General features: G+C 35.5%; 2 protein-coding genes across 2 annotated transcripts; one reads left to right on the top strand and one right to left on the bottom strand.

Annotated features, from left to right (window-relative positions):
* Positions 1-11,102: 11,102 nt before the first annotated feature.
* LOC149182157 (putative germin-like protein 2-1) lies at positions 11,103-11,786 on the bottom strand. The gene has a single exon (XM_089414465.1). The coding sequence runs from the start codon at positions 11,784-11,786 to the stop codon at positions 11,103-11,105; it is 684 nt and encodes a 227-aa protein (XP_089270591.1).
* Positions 11,787-11,861: 75 nt separating this feature from the next.
* On the top strand, positions 11,862-12,471 carry LOC149182156 (putative germin-like protein 2-3). The gene is made up of 2 exons (XM_089414463.1): positions 11,862-12,231; positions 12,377-12,471. Exons 1-2 carry the CDS (start codon positions 11,862-11,864, stop codon positions 12,469-12,471), a joined length of 465 nt encoding a protein of 154 aa, XP_089270589.1.
* The last annotated feature ends 7,580 nt before the right edge of the window (positions 12,472-20,051 follow it).

Raw genomic sequence — 20,051 nt, 5'->3', positions numbered from 1 at the left:
TGAATATTGGAGAAAATGATTTTTAGTGGTCCAATCTCATAATTTAAACATTATCAATTATAATACCAAAGAATTAATATTAATTTTTAATAACCATATATATATATATATATATATATATATATATATATATATATATATATATATATATATATATATATATATTTATATATTATTAAAATAATATATTAATATACGAATTATATTATAATAATATAATATAATATATATTTATTATTTAATAATATAACTATATATATATGTGTGTGTGTGTGTGTGTGTGTTGATTGTAGGAAGAGTTACATCAATAGGGGCTAATGGCTAGAAATCCAAGCACACTTGAAAAAGGATATGGCCAATAGAGTTGTGGAGAATTTCGTTATAGTTGTGTTGAAGTTATGGTGGTCAAGGTGACCTTTTGTACACCTTTTGACCAAAATATGAAGTGGACGAACTTGGTAGTCTAAGAGATTAGCTTCCAATACTGTACAACTAAGATTATGAAATTATAATAGTTAAAACTAAATTTGGTATCTTGTAAGTTGAAATCCTAGAGTAACAATGATACTATGAGGTTTTGACCAATAAATAAGATGACATTTCTACATATAGGGTTTTCCTAAAAGAACATCACAAAATTTGAGTGGGGCAATATATATATATATATATATATATATATATATATATATATATATATATATATTGAGGAATATAATATTATAATATAATGAAACAAGTTAGCTAGAATCTCAAGTCTAAAATTTTATTAACTATGTATACATAGATTTTATCCAGTTCAAAGTGAACTTTGTTTAATAGTCTCGTTGCTGAGATATTTTAATTGCTTTCAATTGACCTAATTTTTTCTGAATTTTATGGTGTAGATTTATGAATTCTCATTGCTTTATAATACATTTAGAAATTATTTATACTTTGGATTATGAATTGTTTATGAATTATTGCTAACTTATATATATTAGTATAGTTATATAATAGACGATCCAATTTAAACATATATATATATATATATATATATATATATATATATATATATATATATATATATATATATATATATATATATATATATATATATATATATATATATATAATATATATATATATAAATTCCTTATATAATATACCAATTATTTTTATATATATTACTAATATATATTTATATATTATAATTTAATATTATATATGGTATATATATAATATATCATGTGACAAATCGTTTGATTACCATTCATTGATGTATATCATTAACAAATGCGAGACAAATCATCAATAATAATAATAAGTGTCAAGGGACCCAGTACAATCTAACAAGTGCAAATAAATGTGTTTAGGTTGAACACTTGAAAGAATCTATCAATCAGGAGACGCTGATGTATTCTCATTGTCGATAACGAAGGATCCAACCACTAATGACTGTAAACCCTAAGGTACTGAAAAACAAAATATATATAAGATATTAATATAATAAGGGTGATAATATTAATATGTAATAATATTCTGGTTTGAGAAAGCCTCCAACAGAATCCTGGGAAAGAATGGTAATGCACCCATAATCTGAATGTGGTGGTATGCCCAAGGTAAGCTCGGGTTCTGGACAAGCAGGATAGTAATTGAGAACCATGAGTTGGCTGCCCTCGTCACGAAAACCATTTTCTACAATATATTTGTTGTGGGGCAATCCCAAGCTCTCCACTATTGCGCTCATTATCCTCAAACCTAACCACCTCACCTTTTGGTTGTATGCTAACATCACGCTCCTGCAGGTTATCATGCTCATCTGAATCAGTACATAGTATCAACTTCATTCATAGGATGACTTGTTCAATTTTCAAAGAGACTCACTGATAATTATAGGGATTTGAAGGCCATAGTGGAAACATTTTGTCAAGGGGATGACAATTGTGCTTAAAAAAATATCTTCAGCGAAATACTCCATCCTTAAGATGATTGGAACTGGTGTTGTATCTCACTACCTTCATCATGTCCTTAGAAACAAATTTGTTCCTTTCTTCCAAGGGCATCTCGAAGAACTCAAAGGCCACTCTTATCACTTTGTTTATCAAGGATTCCTCCACACCATGGTTAATCACCTGCAACTTAATTCTAAGAAATTTACTCTTCTTATCACAAATCCATTCTACCAGGCTTCAAATGATTTACGCGAGTACCAAAATAAATATACCTGGAAAATTTATTATAATATATATAATATTAGACTATATATAATATTAAATTATATATAATATTATCATGATAATTATTCCTATTCCTCATACATATATTAATTAATAATATTAAATATATTATTATAATATAATATAATATATATATATATATATATATATATATATATATATATAATATATATATATATATATATATATATATATATAGACAGGTAGGGATGGAATTCGACAGGAAAATTTCTCGTCACGGGGTGATTTGTTTGTCAAAAATAGTTTAAAGATTTACAAAACCATCAGGGTTCCTCGTTGAAGTTGTGCAAATGGCTTGGAGAGGTGTGAAAACCATCAAATTTGATAGGTGGGTTTGTTTTGAAATTCCAACCATGCTTGTGCCTCTATGTGAGTAGCTGGTTATTGATGTTGAGATTCAAGAATAAGAAATTATATATCATAAGAGCAACGTGACCCAGATAATATATGAGAGAACATGGTATCCCATTGAGCACGTTGAAAATGATATGGACAGGGACAACTACATGTTTACAACTAAAGTTGTGAAGCATGGACTTATTGATGGTGTGATCGATAAAAAGTACCCATCATCATATGTGTCCACCACTACCTTTTTACTCTCTACTTAAGTCTTTTTTTACTAACTACTTTTTTACACCCTACTTTTTAGTTTTTTTGATCGTTGAGATTTTTTGAGAGTCCATCATACCTCTTCCCAATCAGCTAGAGACGGTCCAAAGGTTATGCCGCAATAATTTTTATTAGTCCATCTCTTGATGTTTTCAACATTAAAGTTGAAACCAATCTTCTTTTGTTTATTTGATCAAATTACTCCTATTCGTTCTTTAATGCTCTACTCTTCTTGTTTTGTTTATTTGAATCAAATCATTCCTCTGGGTTCATGTTGGTTTATATTCCATCTCTTGATTTTTTCAACATTAAAGTTGAAACCAAACTTCTTTTGTTTAGTTGAGTCAAATTACTCCTCCTCGTTCTTTAATGCTCTACTCTTCTTGTTAGTCCCTGCCCTAATGTAGCAGGGACTATAATAATCAATTTTCATCGATATGCACATGAATATTTAGTCCTCAAATGACTAAATCCAAAGTTTCAAATGATTAAATCTAAAGCTTTGGCTCGACATGTTTCAATTCACTTTTTACAACCAATTAAATATTGACAAAGTTTTTTGTTAACAAATGAAAAGATTTGAAGTCTTATTTGGCCTCCTCCTAGGGCCCAAGGGAAAAAAACTTAGTGTTAAAATGCCAAAATTATAATATGAATTAAACCATGATAAAAAATTTGATGAAATTGGACCACTAAAAACTGTCTTTTTAATATATATAACATATTTATATAATATCTAGAATTATATATATAATTTTATTATAATAATATATATTAATATATAATATATTAATATAATATAAATATATATAATATTATAATAATATATTATATATTATTATTGTTATATATATTCGTAAAGTAATAGTAATTAGTAATATAATATTTATATAATAATATCAATATAAATTATAGGTTTTTTTGGCTCTCGTTGTTGACAATAAACTGCAGTGGAGAACCGTTTCACCCACATCTTTGAGTGGAAGAGGCACTCCCATTCCTCTCGATCTCCTGACTCAATCTTATGGATCTTGGTGGTGGAAATGGTGGCAGTGGGCTCCACATCAATAATCTGCTTCCCTTTGTCATTACCCTTGTCGGGTTTTGACTCAGAGTCAGAACATGCACCTGATTCAGAAGCCTTCATCTCGGCCACCAGTGGCTTCTTGGCTCAACACTCACTCGTGTTGTGAGTGGGGCTCTTATGGAACTCACACCACTTTCTCGTGTCCTTCATTCCCTTCGTGGAATTTTTATTTTCTTGTGTCTTTGACGGGTTGTCGTAGGTTTCCCCGCCTTGGCTTTCTCCTTTGTTCTGCGGTTTGTGGGCGCCTTTCCCTTCCTTCAGATTCATAGATCCAAAGTCTCACTTCTTCTGTTTAAACCTCTACTTGATCTTGTCTAACACATTATCATTTGTATTACAATAGATCAAATGTATTTCCTTTGATTTCATTTGTTCTCATACAAAATGATGTTGAGTCTCTATGTGTTTTGATCTTGCATGATAAGCTAGGTTGTTTTTCAGTTTGATAAAGCTTTGGTTGTCACACTTGATGATTGTTGGCCCTTCCCTCTTTTCTCTCATGTATTCGAGAATTCTTCTTAGTGAAATTGCTTCACAGGTTGCACTATATAAGGTCTTGTACTCAGGTTGAGTGGAAGACAAAGAAACAATTGGTTGTTTCTTGTTGCTCCATGACACAATACATGATCCAAATATATATAGTATAAAATTATATATATAATACATAATAGTATATTTTGAATTAATTCTATTATATATAATATCTAATATATATATATATATATATATATATATATATATATATATATATATATATATATAGATATATTAATACTTATTATATATATAGTAATAATAATCATATATATTGTTTATATAATATAATAATATATATGTATATAATATAATTATTATACAATATTTGTAAAAAGATTGAAATTATAAATGTATATAGAAATCCTTGTGACACTGATCTTCAACTTTATCTTTTCCAATTGCTTCCTCTTTTCTGATTTCATTAGCATTTCTAGGACATGACTGGAGGTATATAGTGTTATGCCTTTTAGGTAGACATCCTAAATGCTCATGCTTTTAGTATTCAGTAATAACTTTCCTGAGTTTTCATGGACACATCACTTGGAATTCCATTCATTAGGTTAGATTGGGTTGCAAGCTTCATAATTTTTTTATTTTGTTAAGCTTGGCAGGACCTTTCATTTTTTATTTATAATCAGAAAATTTACACCACATAGGTTGGCTATGTGGCCTCCACTTGCCTAGTGGGAAACCAAGTTTGTTAGCCTTCTATCCTCATTGTAAGCCATCCAAAAACAATAAAGTTTCAATATTTCTGACCAAGCTAATTATGTCTTTGTTTCATGACCAGACTCTATATGTCTAGCTATCTTTAAACATGCATGACGTAGAGTAAATGCTAACCGCATATAAAACAAAAAGAAACAAGGTAAACTGACTAGCCCTTTTGCTCTTCCGATGCTAATTCCACCTGTGTCAGATCCCTGATAGTTTCTCTAGGCATATTAGTTAATTCTGTGATGCATGGGATGTGCCTTTGGATTCTGTCCAATCTAATGTCATGCTTGTGGAGTTGGAATTGGATTCTCTGTAGATCCTGTTTGTAACTCGGCATGCCTTGGAGAGAGAGAGTGCCATCCCCACTGAGATCTATTCCATGGTCTTCCCCAACAGGATTTTCATTAGTCAGTAGAGGTATAAAGTCTGCTTGAATTGGGTTATCCTTCCTCTAGTATTCCCAGGGCCAGGGACTTGTTGAAAATAGCAACAAGAAATGCTAAAAATAGCATTTCTACAGATAGCATTTCAAGATATGTTCCAATTTTAATTTGTTGTTGAATTAAAATTCGAGTTTAGTCTCACCAGCTGTTTGAAAAATAATTAATTAATTCATCTTGAGCTAATTAGTTGGAGAAATTCAAACATGAAGTCTTTGTGAAGTCATGCAACAATTATCCCTTTGATTGAGGAAGTTATCCCTTAATTAAGGAGATAAGGATGAGTTGTATTTGAGTTGTAATTAATTAACTCAGTTAACTAAGTTAAGTCCAGTTAAATTAGTTCCAAATGGTTTGTGGAACTAATTGTGAGTTTATTCAATTAATGCATGCATGCATGCAACTAGTGTACTCTAGATAACTGAATATTCTCTCATAAATAAATCATGCATGTCAGTTCAGACAAATACCCAGTTGAGATTAAAGGTAGGGACAATGTACTATAAGTTGCAAGAATATTCCCATGCGGAAATATCTTGCATGCAGAAGGAATTCATTCCTTGAGGATTGCACAGTTTCTACAGAGGTGAGAGCAGTATGTGTGATCAACATCACACTAGGTAATAGCTGGAGCACCAGGAAAAACTGCACAAGGAAATAGGAGGCTTGAAGGACAGAGGAGAAGGCATATGTGTTGTCTATCCTGTCTATGAGCAGCAGTGAGGGATTGTACTGAGAGTTGGATGGCTTGAGAGCTAAATCTTTGTGTAATCCTGAGATATTTCCACTTGTATGATAATATAGATAGTGGGGTTTCTAGCTGAGGCTTTCCCCAGAGTATTCTTCTGTGTTTCATGTGTGATTGTTTCTTCTTCTCTATTATATGTATTATGTTTGATCTTGCTTAGATCGATTAAGAACAATGTAAACTTTGAAACGGGAACTATAAACTCAAAACAGGAACTCTGGCAAAAAAATCCCAAAAAAACATCAAAAACAGTGCTAAAAATGAAAAGTGTGTATATAGGAACGATGATTTTATTTTTTAGGGGTCAATTTTGAACATGTTTTAAAAATGGCAGTGGCTACGAAATTTATATGAAATTTTCGTGAAAAATATAACTTCAAAACGAAAAAGTGATGATACTGGAACGATGAATTTTTTTTTTTTTGGGTCTATTTTCAAACTTTTTAAAAAATGCTAGTGAATCCAAATTTTTATGTGCCAAACAAAGTTGTTTATGAGGAAATTTTTCAACCATTACATGCCATGGTTATTACACCTAAACATAGATGGACAAATTTACCATATCACATCAAGCACATTTTCCTGATTATCCTTATTTTAATTTTGAGCATGACAAATTCATAGGAGGCCAGGATTTCACTAAAAAGAGGAACTGGAGTCAGATTACAGTGAATCTCCTCTAATGACCCTCGCTAAACTGATCACCCTCTCCATAAAATATGTTCACAAAAAGTTCACAAGGAATCCCAGAAGCAAGTTTCATTTGTTCTAAAGCAACTCAGTTACACCTCAAGAACCTTATTACTCCCTCATAAATGTGTTCCCGAGAAATGAAGGTAGGATAACTTCATTTGCTATCAATAAATCCCAAACCTAGATGTGAGAGGATTTTCTCTCAAGAATGAAATAATTGGAAAAAACAAGGAAGGTCCCAGAAGATAACTCTAGTGTCAATCACAATCCTAATAATGCATCATCAGTGAAATCATACCCCACATGTAGGGAGAATACGATGAGCTACCTACGACCACTCGATTTACTTTGATTAGAGTATCTAAGGCCATAATAATAATCTATTTTAATTTCTTTCCAAACCTTTAAAGGAAGGTCACTGTCACTGTCATCTTATGAACCACAATAATAACTTTGATGGCGTTTTAAATATAGTTACATGGTATTTTGTGTTTGTCTTATTTTGTTGCAGGTGACTCATGAGGAGCACATGGACACTAATACCACAATGGGAAACACAACCAAAATGAGCAAACTAAGTTTGGACCTCCATTAACATCAATTACCACTGAGAAAGGATTACATTTATCAAATTCACTGCGAATATCTTAACAACAGCATAAAAACATCTCCCTTGGCAACAATTCTAAAAAGTCAATTAGGTCAAGAATTTACACCCAATATAAGGAGACACCCCTATTAATATGGTTATTCAGTGCGTTGCTTCCCCCACTATTATCAATTAGATGTTACCCATCCTCATATCTAAATAAAAGAAAAGGGAGAAATAAAATAAATGAAAAGCACCCCAATAGGGGAAGTAACGAGGGATATAAAACCTTTTATGGGACTATGAACATCTAGTTGGTAGTAAATGCTTATTATTTCATTGTGGTGATTACATTGTAGACATAGAAACTCATTAATATTGGAAGAATACTTTTAGAAATAATTGAGTCAGATTTAAGGAGTCAATAATAACCCTAATGACTTCACAACACACCCTATTACCAACTATCTTATATCTGACATTGACTTCACAACACACCCTATTACCAACTATCTTATATTTGACATTTAGTCATTAATTTGATCTTATATCTATCATTTAGTCATTAATTTGATTATTTTATTATTATTCAGTTATATAATGATATCATATTATGTTTGATCCTAAATCAAATATTTATCAGAGTGAGGAAAAGATACTCCAAACTATACTCACCAGAAACTACAGTAAATAAATGGGAAACCTACATGAATAAAACAAAACTACAATGCAATTTAATTGATCAAAATAAGATAAAACTACAATGCAATTTAACTCATCAAAATAAAACAAAACTACCTTGTAATTAGATTGAGACTACACTTACTGAGAAATCAGTAGGTGTATGTGTAATCTTTAAAATATACAAATCGATTTCCCATGTTGTATAATCTATGGGTTTATCCATGAAATTCTCACCATATTCCAAAATCGACAAAGAATGGATTTACGAGACTAATAAATCATATTGTGTTTCATTGATTTATTGTATCTAGCTTCCTTTTAAGATGCTTATGGGCTCTTCAAATTCTTTTCTCTTGAATAAATAAATATTTGACATTTTTACCATTTATGACAATCAAATTTCCGCCCTCCTCTATTCTTATTTCATTACCTTCTTTTTGAATCTTGAACATTGGTTTTGTCCCATCCTCTTTTTTCTCCTTAGATATTAGCACTTCTAGGTTTTCTTAGGCTTCCACCCCCTTATTTTATCATACCCATATTTCCTTATTTTCGCAATACACCTTTTAAAATATTGTGCCATGGAATATCAATCATCTAAAAGGAACTTTCCAATAGTCCAAATGTTGATTGAATATTTATTTTCCCCATTACATGGATATGTCCTTTGGATGGAGTTCCAAATCAACTAATAGTTGAATAAATATCCTATCCACCATGGTTCAATACTCTTATTCAAGGTTTATGTACAATGAAGTCCATTTCCAATAATTTCCAATATATCTCTCATCTAAAGCTCCATCAAGAGACCAAGAAACAAAATCCAAACCAGTCATATGAAGAAGGGTCTAGTTTGAGGATTGAACATTGAGTCGAAAAAAATGTTATAAATCAAATGCCATACCAAACTCTACATAAAAGTTGCACAATGATCATTGAGTACCATGAACAAGAGCCCGTAAGAATGTAATATTTATATACATAATTTCATTTCTCTCAATGCAACAGTCCCTTTTAATTTCATAATTTGATTGTCAAACACCATGTATATATGCTCTCAATGCAATAGTCCCTTCTATCTTCTCATGAGCATGTATGCATATTTTCCATTTCCAATAATGGAACTTTGATTTCACTGCAATTCGAGGACTCTTGGCAGCGACTATGAGACGACTATATTGCAAAACAATGATATTAGGTTTATAATCCTTAGTATATAATTGCTTATATATAAACTTTTTTTTGTACATATTCTTTAGGTTCATAAGAGACTTTCCCAGTGAACATAATTGGACACAAGTTCATATGAGTGCGTTTCTAGATTTACCCAATATAAGTTAGAATGCCCCTCAAATTGTAGATAGATACTATACTCTTTTTAACGAAGGAATAGTATGAACATTTTAGTTTGAAAGCATAAGCTTACTTCCTGTTCGGTTGCTCAGTTCAACTAGCATCACCAGTAATCTCTTGGAATCGGTTTTTATCTCTCACAATAATTTCTCTCCCAGCAACCTTGGAGATGAACTTAGTGGCAATGTGGCAGTCATTACACACACGAAGGTTCTTCATGATACGGATGGGGGTGCCCGGGCTCGTTTTCATCACTCATATGGGAAGACTCAGCGAAGGCGATTCTGAGAATCGTCGGGTGGTGGGGCGATTCTGAGAATCACCTCGCCACCACGCCCCACCACCTTAGTTTTTTAAATTGACAACAGGAGCTTCTCTGCCTCTTCAATTGCAATAGCTTGTAAAAGAAGTTGCATACACTTTAACTGATCTTGCAGAAGCCCACTGTTTCGACCCAAGTGAATAACATCTTCTATTTTTCGAATGAGTGGAGCAACAATAACCTCGTTTATGATGTGGGTTGCAACATCGCTTCATAACTCGGCCATGGCGTTGGTTGAAGCACAGAGAGAGAAGAAAAAGACAAAAATGAGAAAAAATTTGCGTGAATGTATGAGGAAAAGAAGAGGATGTGTGCGAGTGAGAAGACAGGGAGCAGGGGATTAAATAGATGAAGAATATGCATTCATTATTATTTTGGCGGGGTTAGCTGTAGCTCAGTCTATGGCGTAACGCGTTGAAGGAAGGTGAGAGGAAGGTGATTTGAGGGCCATGTGTCAGTGTGAGTGAGCACTGAGGGGCAGTGAATTGGACGTAGTGCAGGGACAAGGAACTAAATATATGACGAATATTCATTTATTATTCTCGTTAGCAGGGCAACTCATTCTATGGCGTTATGTGTTGAAGGAAGGAGAGATGAAAGTGATTTGACGTAAAAATACAGTTGGCTTCATTTTAGTTTGAAAGCATAAGCTTACTTCCTGTTCGGTTGCTCAGTTCAATTAGCATCACGAATGATCTCTTGGAATCGGTTTTTATCTCTCACAATAATTTCTCTCCCAGCAACCTTGGAGATGAACTTAGTGGTAATGTGGCAGTCATTACACACACGAAGGTTCTTCATGATACGGATGGGGGTGCCCGGGCTCGTTTTCATCACTCATAATGGAAGACTCGGCGAAGGCGATTCTGAGAATCACCGAGTGGTGGGGCGATTATGAGAATCACCCCGCCACCGCCCCGCCACCAGTGGTGGTGGTGGGGTGGTGGCAGGGTGATTCCCACCACCTTAGTATTCTAATGTTCAGGTGCATGATAAAAACACCTTACTACTCCACACATACACGCAGGCAGCGAGTGCGGTTTTTTATTTTCGCAATTATTATTAACCTAATAAGGTAGAGTTTTAGCTACCTCCTCCCAGGCTCTTCCTGATTTGGTCTACTTGCTCTGTAGTGACGGCAAATGACTTGGCCAGAATATCTTGGGGAATGGCCGGAGTGGAAGCGAAAGTGGCCAAGGGCAGGTATAGAAACCCTGGATTTTGGCTGCTAAGTGCGTTGATAGCAACTGCAGCCGTGTCTCCAACGTTTTGAGCGAAGTGCAAGGCACCCTCCGGAACCACGAACACATCGCCAGCTTCCAGCGTTTGAGAGAAGAGTTTGTTTGCTCTTGGTTCCACGAAGCCAGCCAAGATTTTGCCTTGCAACACGTAAGATATTTCACTGCCTCTGGGATGGATATGTGGACCTGTTATGCCCCCCACACCTATGTCTATGCGAGCCAAGGTTATTCCCAGCGTGTTGAGGCCCGGCAGGTTCTGCGGATTCACCCCAGTGAAGGTTGCTGCCGTGGGTGAGCCTGATGTGTTCCCTGGCTTGCGCAGCACCGACGTCACGAAGTGTTGAGCAGTCACTTTCGCGGGATCCAGACACGGCAGTCCGTTAGTGAAAATGGTTGACTGGGTGTCTGCGACGCAGAAATCCTGCAACAACTCTGGATCTCCCCTCACTCCCTTCATTACCGCTAATATGAAGAGGATGCCCATAGTGGCTCTGCAGACGGAGGAGATGAATGCACGTAACGCCATTGCAAATAGGAAGCTCAAGTGAAGCTGAAACACAGATCGGAGTTAGCTATGCTAAAATTCTTTCTTGGAATAACGATGACGCGCATAGACATAGGCGTGGGAGGGTTGACAGGTCCACATATCCATCCCAGAGCAAGTGAAATAGCTTACGTGGTCCAAGGCACAATCTTGGCTGGCTTCGTGGAACCAAAAGCGAACAAACTCTTCTCTCAAACGCTGGAAACTGGCGATGTGTTCGTGGTTCCGAAGGGTGCCTTGCACTACGCTCAAAACGTGGGAACCACGAATGCGGTCACTATCAACGCACTTAGCAGCCAAAATCCAGGGTTTCTGTACGTGCCCTTTGCCGCTTTCGCTTCCAATCCTGCCATTCCCAACGATATTCTGGCCAAGTCATTTGCCGTCACTACAGAGCAAGTAGACCAAATCAGGAAGAGCTTGGGAGGTAGTTGAAACTCTGCCTTATTAGGTTAATAATAATTGCAACAATAAAAAACCGCATTGGCTGCCTGCCTGTATGTGTGGAGTAGTAAGGTGTTTTTATCATGCACCTGAACATTAGAATACTAAGGTGGTGGGGTGATTTTGAGAATCGCCCCGCCACTGCCTCGCCACCACCATTGGTGGCGGGGCGATTCTCAGAATCGCCCCACCACCCAGCGATTCTCAGAATCGTCTTCGCTGATTCTTCCCATATGAGTGATGAAAACGAGCCCGCGCACCCCCATCCGTATCATGAAGAACCTTTGTGTGTGTAATGACTGCCACATTGCCACTAAGTTCATCTCCAAGGTTGCTGGGAGAGAAATTATTGTGAGAGAAAAAAACTGATTCCAAGAGATTACTGGTGATGCTAGTTGAACTGAGCAACCGAACAGGAAGTAAGCTTATGCTTTCAAACTAAAATGTTCATACTATTCCTTCGTTAAAAAGAGTATAGTATCTATCTACAATTTGAGGGGAATTCTAACTTATATTGGGTAAATCTAGAAACACAATCATATGAACTTGTGTCCAATTATGTTCACTGGGCAAGTCTCTTATGAACTTAAAGAATCTGTACAAAAAAAGTTTATATATAAGCAATTATATACTGAGGATTATAAACCTAATATCATTGTTTTGCAATATAGTCGTCTCATAGTCACTGCCAAGAGTCCTTGAATTGCAGTGAAATCAAAGTTCCATTATTGGAAATGGAAAATATGCATGCATGCTCATGAGAAGATAGAAGGGACTATTGCATTGAGAGCATATATACATGGTGTTTGACAATAAAATTATGAAATTAAAAGGGATTGTTGCATTGAGAGAAATGAAATTATGTATATAAATGTTACATTCTTACGGGATCTTGTTCATGGTACTCAATGATCATTGTGCAACTTTTATGTAGAGTTTGGTATGGCATTTGATTTATAACATTTTTTTCAACTCAATGTTCAATCCTCAAACTAGACCCTTCTTCATATGACTAGTTTGGATGTTGTTTCTTGGTCTCTCGATGGAGCTTTAGATGAGAGATATATTGGAAATTATTGGAAATGGACTTCATTGGAATACATCAACCTTGAATAAGAGTATTGATCCATGGTGGATAGGATATTTATTCAACTATTAGTTGATTTGGAACTCCATCCAAAGGACATATCCATGTAATGGGGAAAATAAATATTCAATCAACATTTGGACTATTGGAAAGTTCCTTTTAGATGATTGATATTCCATGGCACAATATTTTAAGAGGTGTATTGCGAAAATAAGGAAATATGGGTATGATAAAATAAGGGGGTGGAAGCCTATGAAAACCTAGAAGTGCTAATATCTAAGGAGAAATAAGAGGATGGGACAAAACCAATGTTCAAGATTCAAAAACAAGGTAATGAAATAAGAATAGAGGAGGGCAGAAATTTGATTGTCATAAATGGTGAAAATGTCAAATATTTATTTATCTCATCAGAACATAATAAAATAGTTTATATTTTTCATTTGCAAATCTGTAATTTGCAATTTGCAATTCTTCGTTGATTGCATAAAATAGTTTTCATTTTCCGTTTGCAAATCTGTAAATAATCACAAATGGATTCCCTGCTCTCTTTGGCTAAGCAAATTGTTATAATCCAAATCAAGTCCAAACGTATGCAAGCAATGTTTGGTAAATGAAGGCAACCAAGTGCTTCAAGACTTGAGATATAGGGTGAGGGTCTTTCGACTATTTTAGTTAATGACTTGAAGTTGGAATGTGATCAGGCTATGTCAGTTAGGATTTGTTAGGCTGAGTCAACAACTCACTTAATTCATTTTGTTTGGGGTCTATTAGGATCATTTTGTTTGAATGCATGAGGTCAAAACAATCGTTTTTGGGAGATTTGGGATCGTTTTGACTAGATTGGTGTTAATAAATAAAAATTTCAATAATTTATAATAAATTAATATGGTTTAATTCCACACATCATTATTAAATTGATAAATGGACAAATCACTTGGTGGAAATAAAAAAGTTTTTCGAAGAAGCTTATCTTTTATCTCTTTGCATAGATAAGATTTGTTTTCGCTAATAATTCTGTTGAGATGAATTGATTACAAGGGAAACAAGTGTGTAAGCAAGTCTTAATCATATAAATGATTCAATGAATTTCACATGTAGACTTGAACATATATAATTTTGATTTTTTTTAATAAATATAAAATTAATTGTGTTTGGATGAATTATAGTGTTTTTTTCTTCACTTGATTAACATTGGTAGTGGATGATATGTAGTGAGTTCTTTTTATATATTACAATTCACCATTATTAAATTAGTTGAGTTTGTTTTATTAATTTTGAAAATTGGTATAAAATTGATATAAAATGTTTTAAAGTGATTTCATGTTTGTGAAAATATTGAATTTTGATAAAAATGAATGTTGAGTAGAATGATAAATACATTCTATTTTATAAAAGTGACATGGGCGTTGAGTATGTGCTTGCATTACCATATTTTCTTAAATGGTATTTGAAATAGTTATTCAAGAAAATTTCTAAACATTTCAGCCTTTCATTCAGCAAAGAATTAATGCTCTTAAATTTCTTCTAGATGCAATGTAGGAATTGGGTTGAAGAAAGGGGACTTTAGTGAATCACGTGTGGAAAAAAAGGCAAAGGAACCCCAACCACCATTACATGGAATGTTTGGAAAGACATACATTGGGAGATTCATAGACATCAAAGACCCATTAGAAGAGGAAAATGAGCAAAAGGAAACAGAAAATATTGTAGAAGAAGACAATGATGAAACTCTAGAGGATGAAGAGTTTGGATTACGTGACATTGTTGATTAAATTTAAGTTATGCTTGGAAATCAAGCTTTGCAATGTTTTGACTTTGACATTTTATGAGAAGAATAAACACTCAATTAGGGTTGTTATACGTTCAATATTTGTAATATGTGATTTTCGCATTGATTTTTAAGTTAATCATTATTTTTTGAAAAAAAAAATGATTATTATTATTTTTTTGACATGAAATTCATAAAAAAAGCTATTATTTAACCATTTTTAGTTAAAATTATCGTATAAAAATTGTGATTTTGACATGTCAATTCTAGCAAAAAATTGTCAAAATGTGTAGTTTTTTAGTTATATTTATGTTAAAAATGGTTATTTTTATGTCCATTGTTAAAAAATATTGTTTTTTAGAAACAATTATTTCATGTGGAGTGAAAAATTAATTAAGGATGTATAAATATATAGAATATCGAAAATTCTAAATATCGACCTCCTAATTTAAAAATTCAAAACAATAAAAACCTCACTAAAAAAAAAGTTAAAATAAAAATAAAAAACAAGAAAATGTGAAGAAAACGACCACTTCAAAAATGATCAAATTTACAAAATAATTATTTACATTTTATACATTAGAAAATTTAAAGCCAAAAAACATGTCTTTTAAAAAAAGGGGGTGATGCAGAATACTCACTTTTTTAAATCAGCATGAAAATCACTACAATTCTAAAACGTAATGTACATAAAACTATCCTTCCCATGACATTCCTTCCAAAAACTATGCTCTAAAAAAAACATGTTCATTATGCATCACCCCTTTTCAAAATCAGGTCACTTTTTTGCTATCTCTACGAAACGGGTAACAGTATCAGTTCCCGTTTCAAAGTTTACATTGTTTAAGCTTCCGCAAGTTTGATTGTAGAAGTAGATTAAGTATTTTTCTTTAGTACATTGCATAATCAGATTAATCTACAGTGAGAATTTCTACATGGTATCAAAGCAAAGGTGATTAGATCTGTGAACAACATATTGAGAAGGGAAAAGTTCAAAGTTCAAAGTTCTTGATTGCAGGTACAAAATAGATTTCTTATCACATCCCAAAGTTCACTAATGGTGTTCAATGGCTTGAGACTCGAGTATGCCCTAGATGGTAGCTCAAATTACATAGCATGGAAGGATCGCATGGAAGAGGTATTAGAAGACAATGGTTTGAAGGATTTCATTAATCAAGAAGTCCCTAAGCCAACAACAGCTAATGCCCAAGAATTGGCGGAATAGAAGAAGTGTGTGGTGAGAGCGAGGAGGATTCTTCTGGAGGGAGTTCGAGACCATATTGTCTCGAGTCTCCATGGGAAGGAGACTCCGTTTTCAATGTGGAAGACATTGAAGGACCTATATCAGAACAAAAACAACTAGAGGAAGCTGGCGCTCAAGGACAAGCTTCGAAAAATCAAGTGTGAAAAGGCTGAAACGTTTTCTACATATCTAAACAAGCTCACCACCTGCAGAGATGAGCTTGGAAGTGTAGGAATAATGACCGCTGATGATGATATGGTGAGTCTTGCTCTCCTCGGTCTTCCTAAGAGCTGGAATAGCTACCAGGACTTAGTGAATGGAAGAGAGAAATTGCTGGATTGGGAACGACTGTGGTCAGATCTGATGCAGGAGGAGATTAGGAGGAGCACCAGAGATGGTTCTTCATCTAAGCATGATGATGAAGAAAATCTAGCCTTAGCAAGTAAGGCAAGGAAAGGGAAAGGGAAGGCTTCCCATTCCAAATTGAGTTCTTCCCATGGTGGGAAGAAGATTGACAAATCTAAAGTGAGATGCTTTAATTGTCATGAGGTGGGCCATTATGCAACTAATTGTCCATTGAAGAAATCCAATAAGGGATCCTCGAAAGGATCAGAAGGTGAGGCACTGGCCTCTCAGTTCGAATTGGATTTTACCCTCATCGCATGCATGGTTTCATTGATGGTGGGTTGTGTTTGGTACCTGGACAGTGGAGCCTCATTCCACATGACCGGCAATAAGATTTTATTCAGTACCTTGGATGAGAAAGACCTCAAGATGCCCATAGAGATGGGTGATGATGGAAAGTCCCGTGTTTTAGGTGAAGGTATGGTTGTTTTTCATAGGGAGCATAGAGCTCCTCTCACCCTGACTGATGTAAAGTATGTGCCTGGACTGAAGAAAAACTTGGTATCGGTCGCAATGTGGGAAGACAAAGGCTATGATGTAGTCTTCAGTAAAGGAAAGGCGTTCTTGAGACACATAACCACAGGTCAGACTAAGAGGATTGGGATTCGAGTGAAGAATCTCTACAAGCTGGAGGTAGATCACTATGTTGCATTGAGTTCCAAAGCAGAATTGGTGCAAAGCCAAGATATTGGTGAGTTATGGCATAGGTGGCTGGGCCACTTGCATCATGGGGCCTTAAAGATAATGCAGCAGATTTCTACCGGACTTCCCAAAGGTAAACTTGAGCAAGTGGACACATGCAAAGGTTGTACCTTGGGTAACTATGAAAAATTTTCCTTTCATGATCAAGACAGTTGAGTTGAAGCAATCTTGGAGAAAGTTCATAGATGTGTGTGGACCATTCTTGACAGCCTCCACCACTAAAAAAAGGTATTATGTGATTTTTATGGATGATTTTTCTCGTAAATGCTGGATCTATTTCATGCAAAAGAAGGATCAAACCTTCTCAAAGTTTTGTGAGTTCAAAGCTTTGGTTGAGAAAGAATCAGGGAAGAAGATCAGGGCCTTGAGAAGCGATAATGGTGGAGAGTATGTCTCTCAAGAGTTTAAGGACTTCTGTGCTGCAGAAGGAATTAAACGGGAGTTGACGACACCTTATAACCCACAAAAAAATGGGGTGGCTGAGAGGAAGAACAAAATGATTTTCGAGGTAGCTCGAGTGATGCTACATGACCAAGGCCTACCACTTCATTTGTGGGTTGAGGCATGCAACACAACGGTCTATTTGCAGAATATAAGCCCGCATCGCATTCTTGGGATGAAGACACCAGAGGAAGCTTTCTCCGGGAAGAGACCAAATGTGGGTCACTTCAGAATCTTTGGCTCATCAGTTTATTGCCATGTGACCAAGGATGCCGGGAAGAAACTTGAGCCGATAGCAGAGTTGGGGATACTTGTGGGGTACACTGATACACCTCACAACTATTGGGTGTATTTTCTTACTAGTCAGAAGACAGTGGTTCGCAGAGATCTCAAGGTTGATGAGCAGAAGACCATGCGAGTTTCCCTTGAGAGGGAGCTCCAACTACAGGATGTGGAGGAACTTTTGGTTCCTACGGAGGAGGAGCCTTAGACTGATGCAAAGCAGCTGCATGCAGAGGTTCTAGGAGTGGAGACATTCACTCAAGCAGAGTCTTCCAGAGATGGGTGGAAGTGCATGAGAGAAGCTGATAGATTTTTTTTGGATGCGAGAGAGAATGTGGGAGAAACATCTTCTCAGTGCAGACAAAGGAGGTCACTTGATAGGTACATTGGATACATGGCCTTTTTTGGGAAATGTGTTGAGACCGAGCCATATTCCTTTGAGGAAGCAGTGCAACAGCCGATTTTGGTTGATGCTATGGTGGAGGAGTATGACTCCATAGTTTGGAACAGTGTTTGGGATGTGGTTCCAAGACTGGAGAACAAGTCAGTTGTGAGTTCCCGTTGGCTTTACAAGGTAAATCAAGCTACTGATGGTAGTGTGGAGCAAGATAAGGCAAGATTTGTTTCCAATGGTTTCTCACAGGTCGAGGGGATCTACTATGATGAGACTTTTTCTCCTGTAGCAAGGTACTCATCTATTAGATTGATGTTGGCACTATCAGCATAGATGGGTTGGAAGATCCATTAGATGGATTTGAAGATTGCATTCCTCAATGGCAAGATTGAGGAAGAGGTGTATATAGAGCAGTCGGAATGTTTTGAGACCTTCGATCGTGAGTCGCATGTGTGTTGAATCAAGAGAGCTTTGTACAGGCTGAAGCAAGCACCTCGTGCTTGGTACACCAGGATCGACAACTACTTCACTGGGTTGGGCTTCACAAAGAGTGAAGCGGATGCGAACTTGTACCACATCATGGTGGAAGGTAAGCAGTTGACCATTGTTCTTTATGTTGATGATCTGATATTGACAGGTGATGATCAGTTGATCATGTCTTGCAAGGAGGACCTTGCAAGAGAGTTTGAGATGAAAGACATGGGTCTCATGCACTACTTTCTAGGCATGGAAGTGTGGCAAAAGGATGGGGAAGTGTTTGTGTCTCAAGGCAAGTATGCCAATGAGACACTTAGGAGATTCCACATGGAGAAGTGCAAGCCCATGCAGACTCCTCTAGCAGGTAACTGGTGGAAGGAGGATGCTACTTTAGGAGTAGTAGAAGCTATTGTGTATCGGCATCTTGTGGGTTCACTAATGTACTTAGTGAACACATGACCAGTTTTGTGCTATGCGGTGAACCAGCTGAGTCAAGATATGGTTCAGCCTACCAAGATGTTTTGGAAGGTAGCTAAGCATGTTTTGAGATACCTCAGAGGCACATCTCAGTATGGATTATGGTACAGACGTTTAGAGGGAGTGAAGCTACAGGGCTTCACAGATGCAGATTGGGCAGGGAGTCCATCAGATCGGAAGAGCACATCAGGAGGAATTTTCAACATTGGTTCAGCTACAGTTTCTTAGTACAACAGGAAATAGAGGTTAGTTGTACTCAGTTCAGCAGAGGCTGAATACATGGCTACAAGTCAAGCAGCATGTGAGGCCATTTGGATGCAGAAAATTCTAGTTGGTTTGTTTGATTAGAGGATGTATCCAACTGTGATCTATTTTGATAATCAGAGTTGTATCAAACTCTCTAAGAATCCAGTATTTCATGACAGTTCCAAGCATATCTACATTCGGTATCATAATCTCAGAAACTGCGTGGTGATGAGGATCATGTTTTGTAGTATATTTCGACCGAGTAGCAAGACACTAACATT

Source organism: Pinus tabuliformis, chromosome 3_2 (assembly GCF_031772625.1).
Source record: "Pinus tabuliformis cultivar Carrire ecotype Pingquan chromosome 3_2, CPIR1, whole genome shotgun sequence".
NCBI classification, from domain to species: domain Eukaryota; kingdom Viridiplantae; phylum Streptophyta; class Pinopsida; order Pinales; family Pinaceae; genus Pinus; species Pinus tabuliformis.
This window is presented reverse-complemented; position numbering and strand designations above follow the sequence as displayed.

Excerpts from the sequence above, each read along its gene's own strand:
- LOC149182157 (XM_089414465.1), bottom strand. The coding sequence starts at position 11,786 with ATGGCGTTACGTGCATTCATCTCCTCCGTCTGCAGAGCCACTATGGGC.
- LOC149182156 (XM_089414463.1), top strand. The coding sequence starts at position 11,862 with ATGACGCGCATAGACATAGGCGTGGGAGGGTTGACAGGTCCACATATC. Across the intron at positions 12,232-12,376 it reads AATCAGGAAGAGCTTGGGAG|AATCGCCCCGCCACTGCCTC; the intron begins GTAGTTGAAACT and ends GGTGATTTTGAG.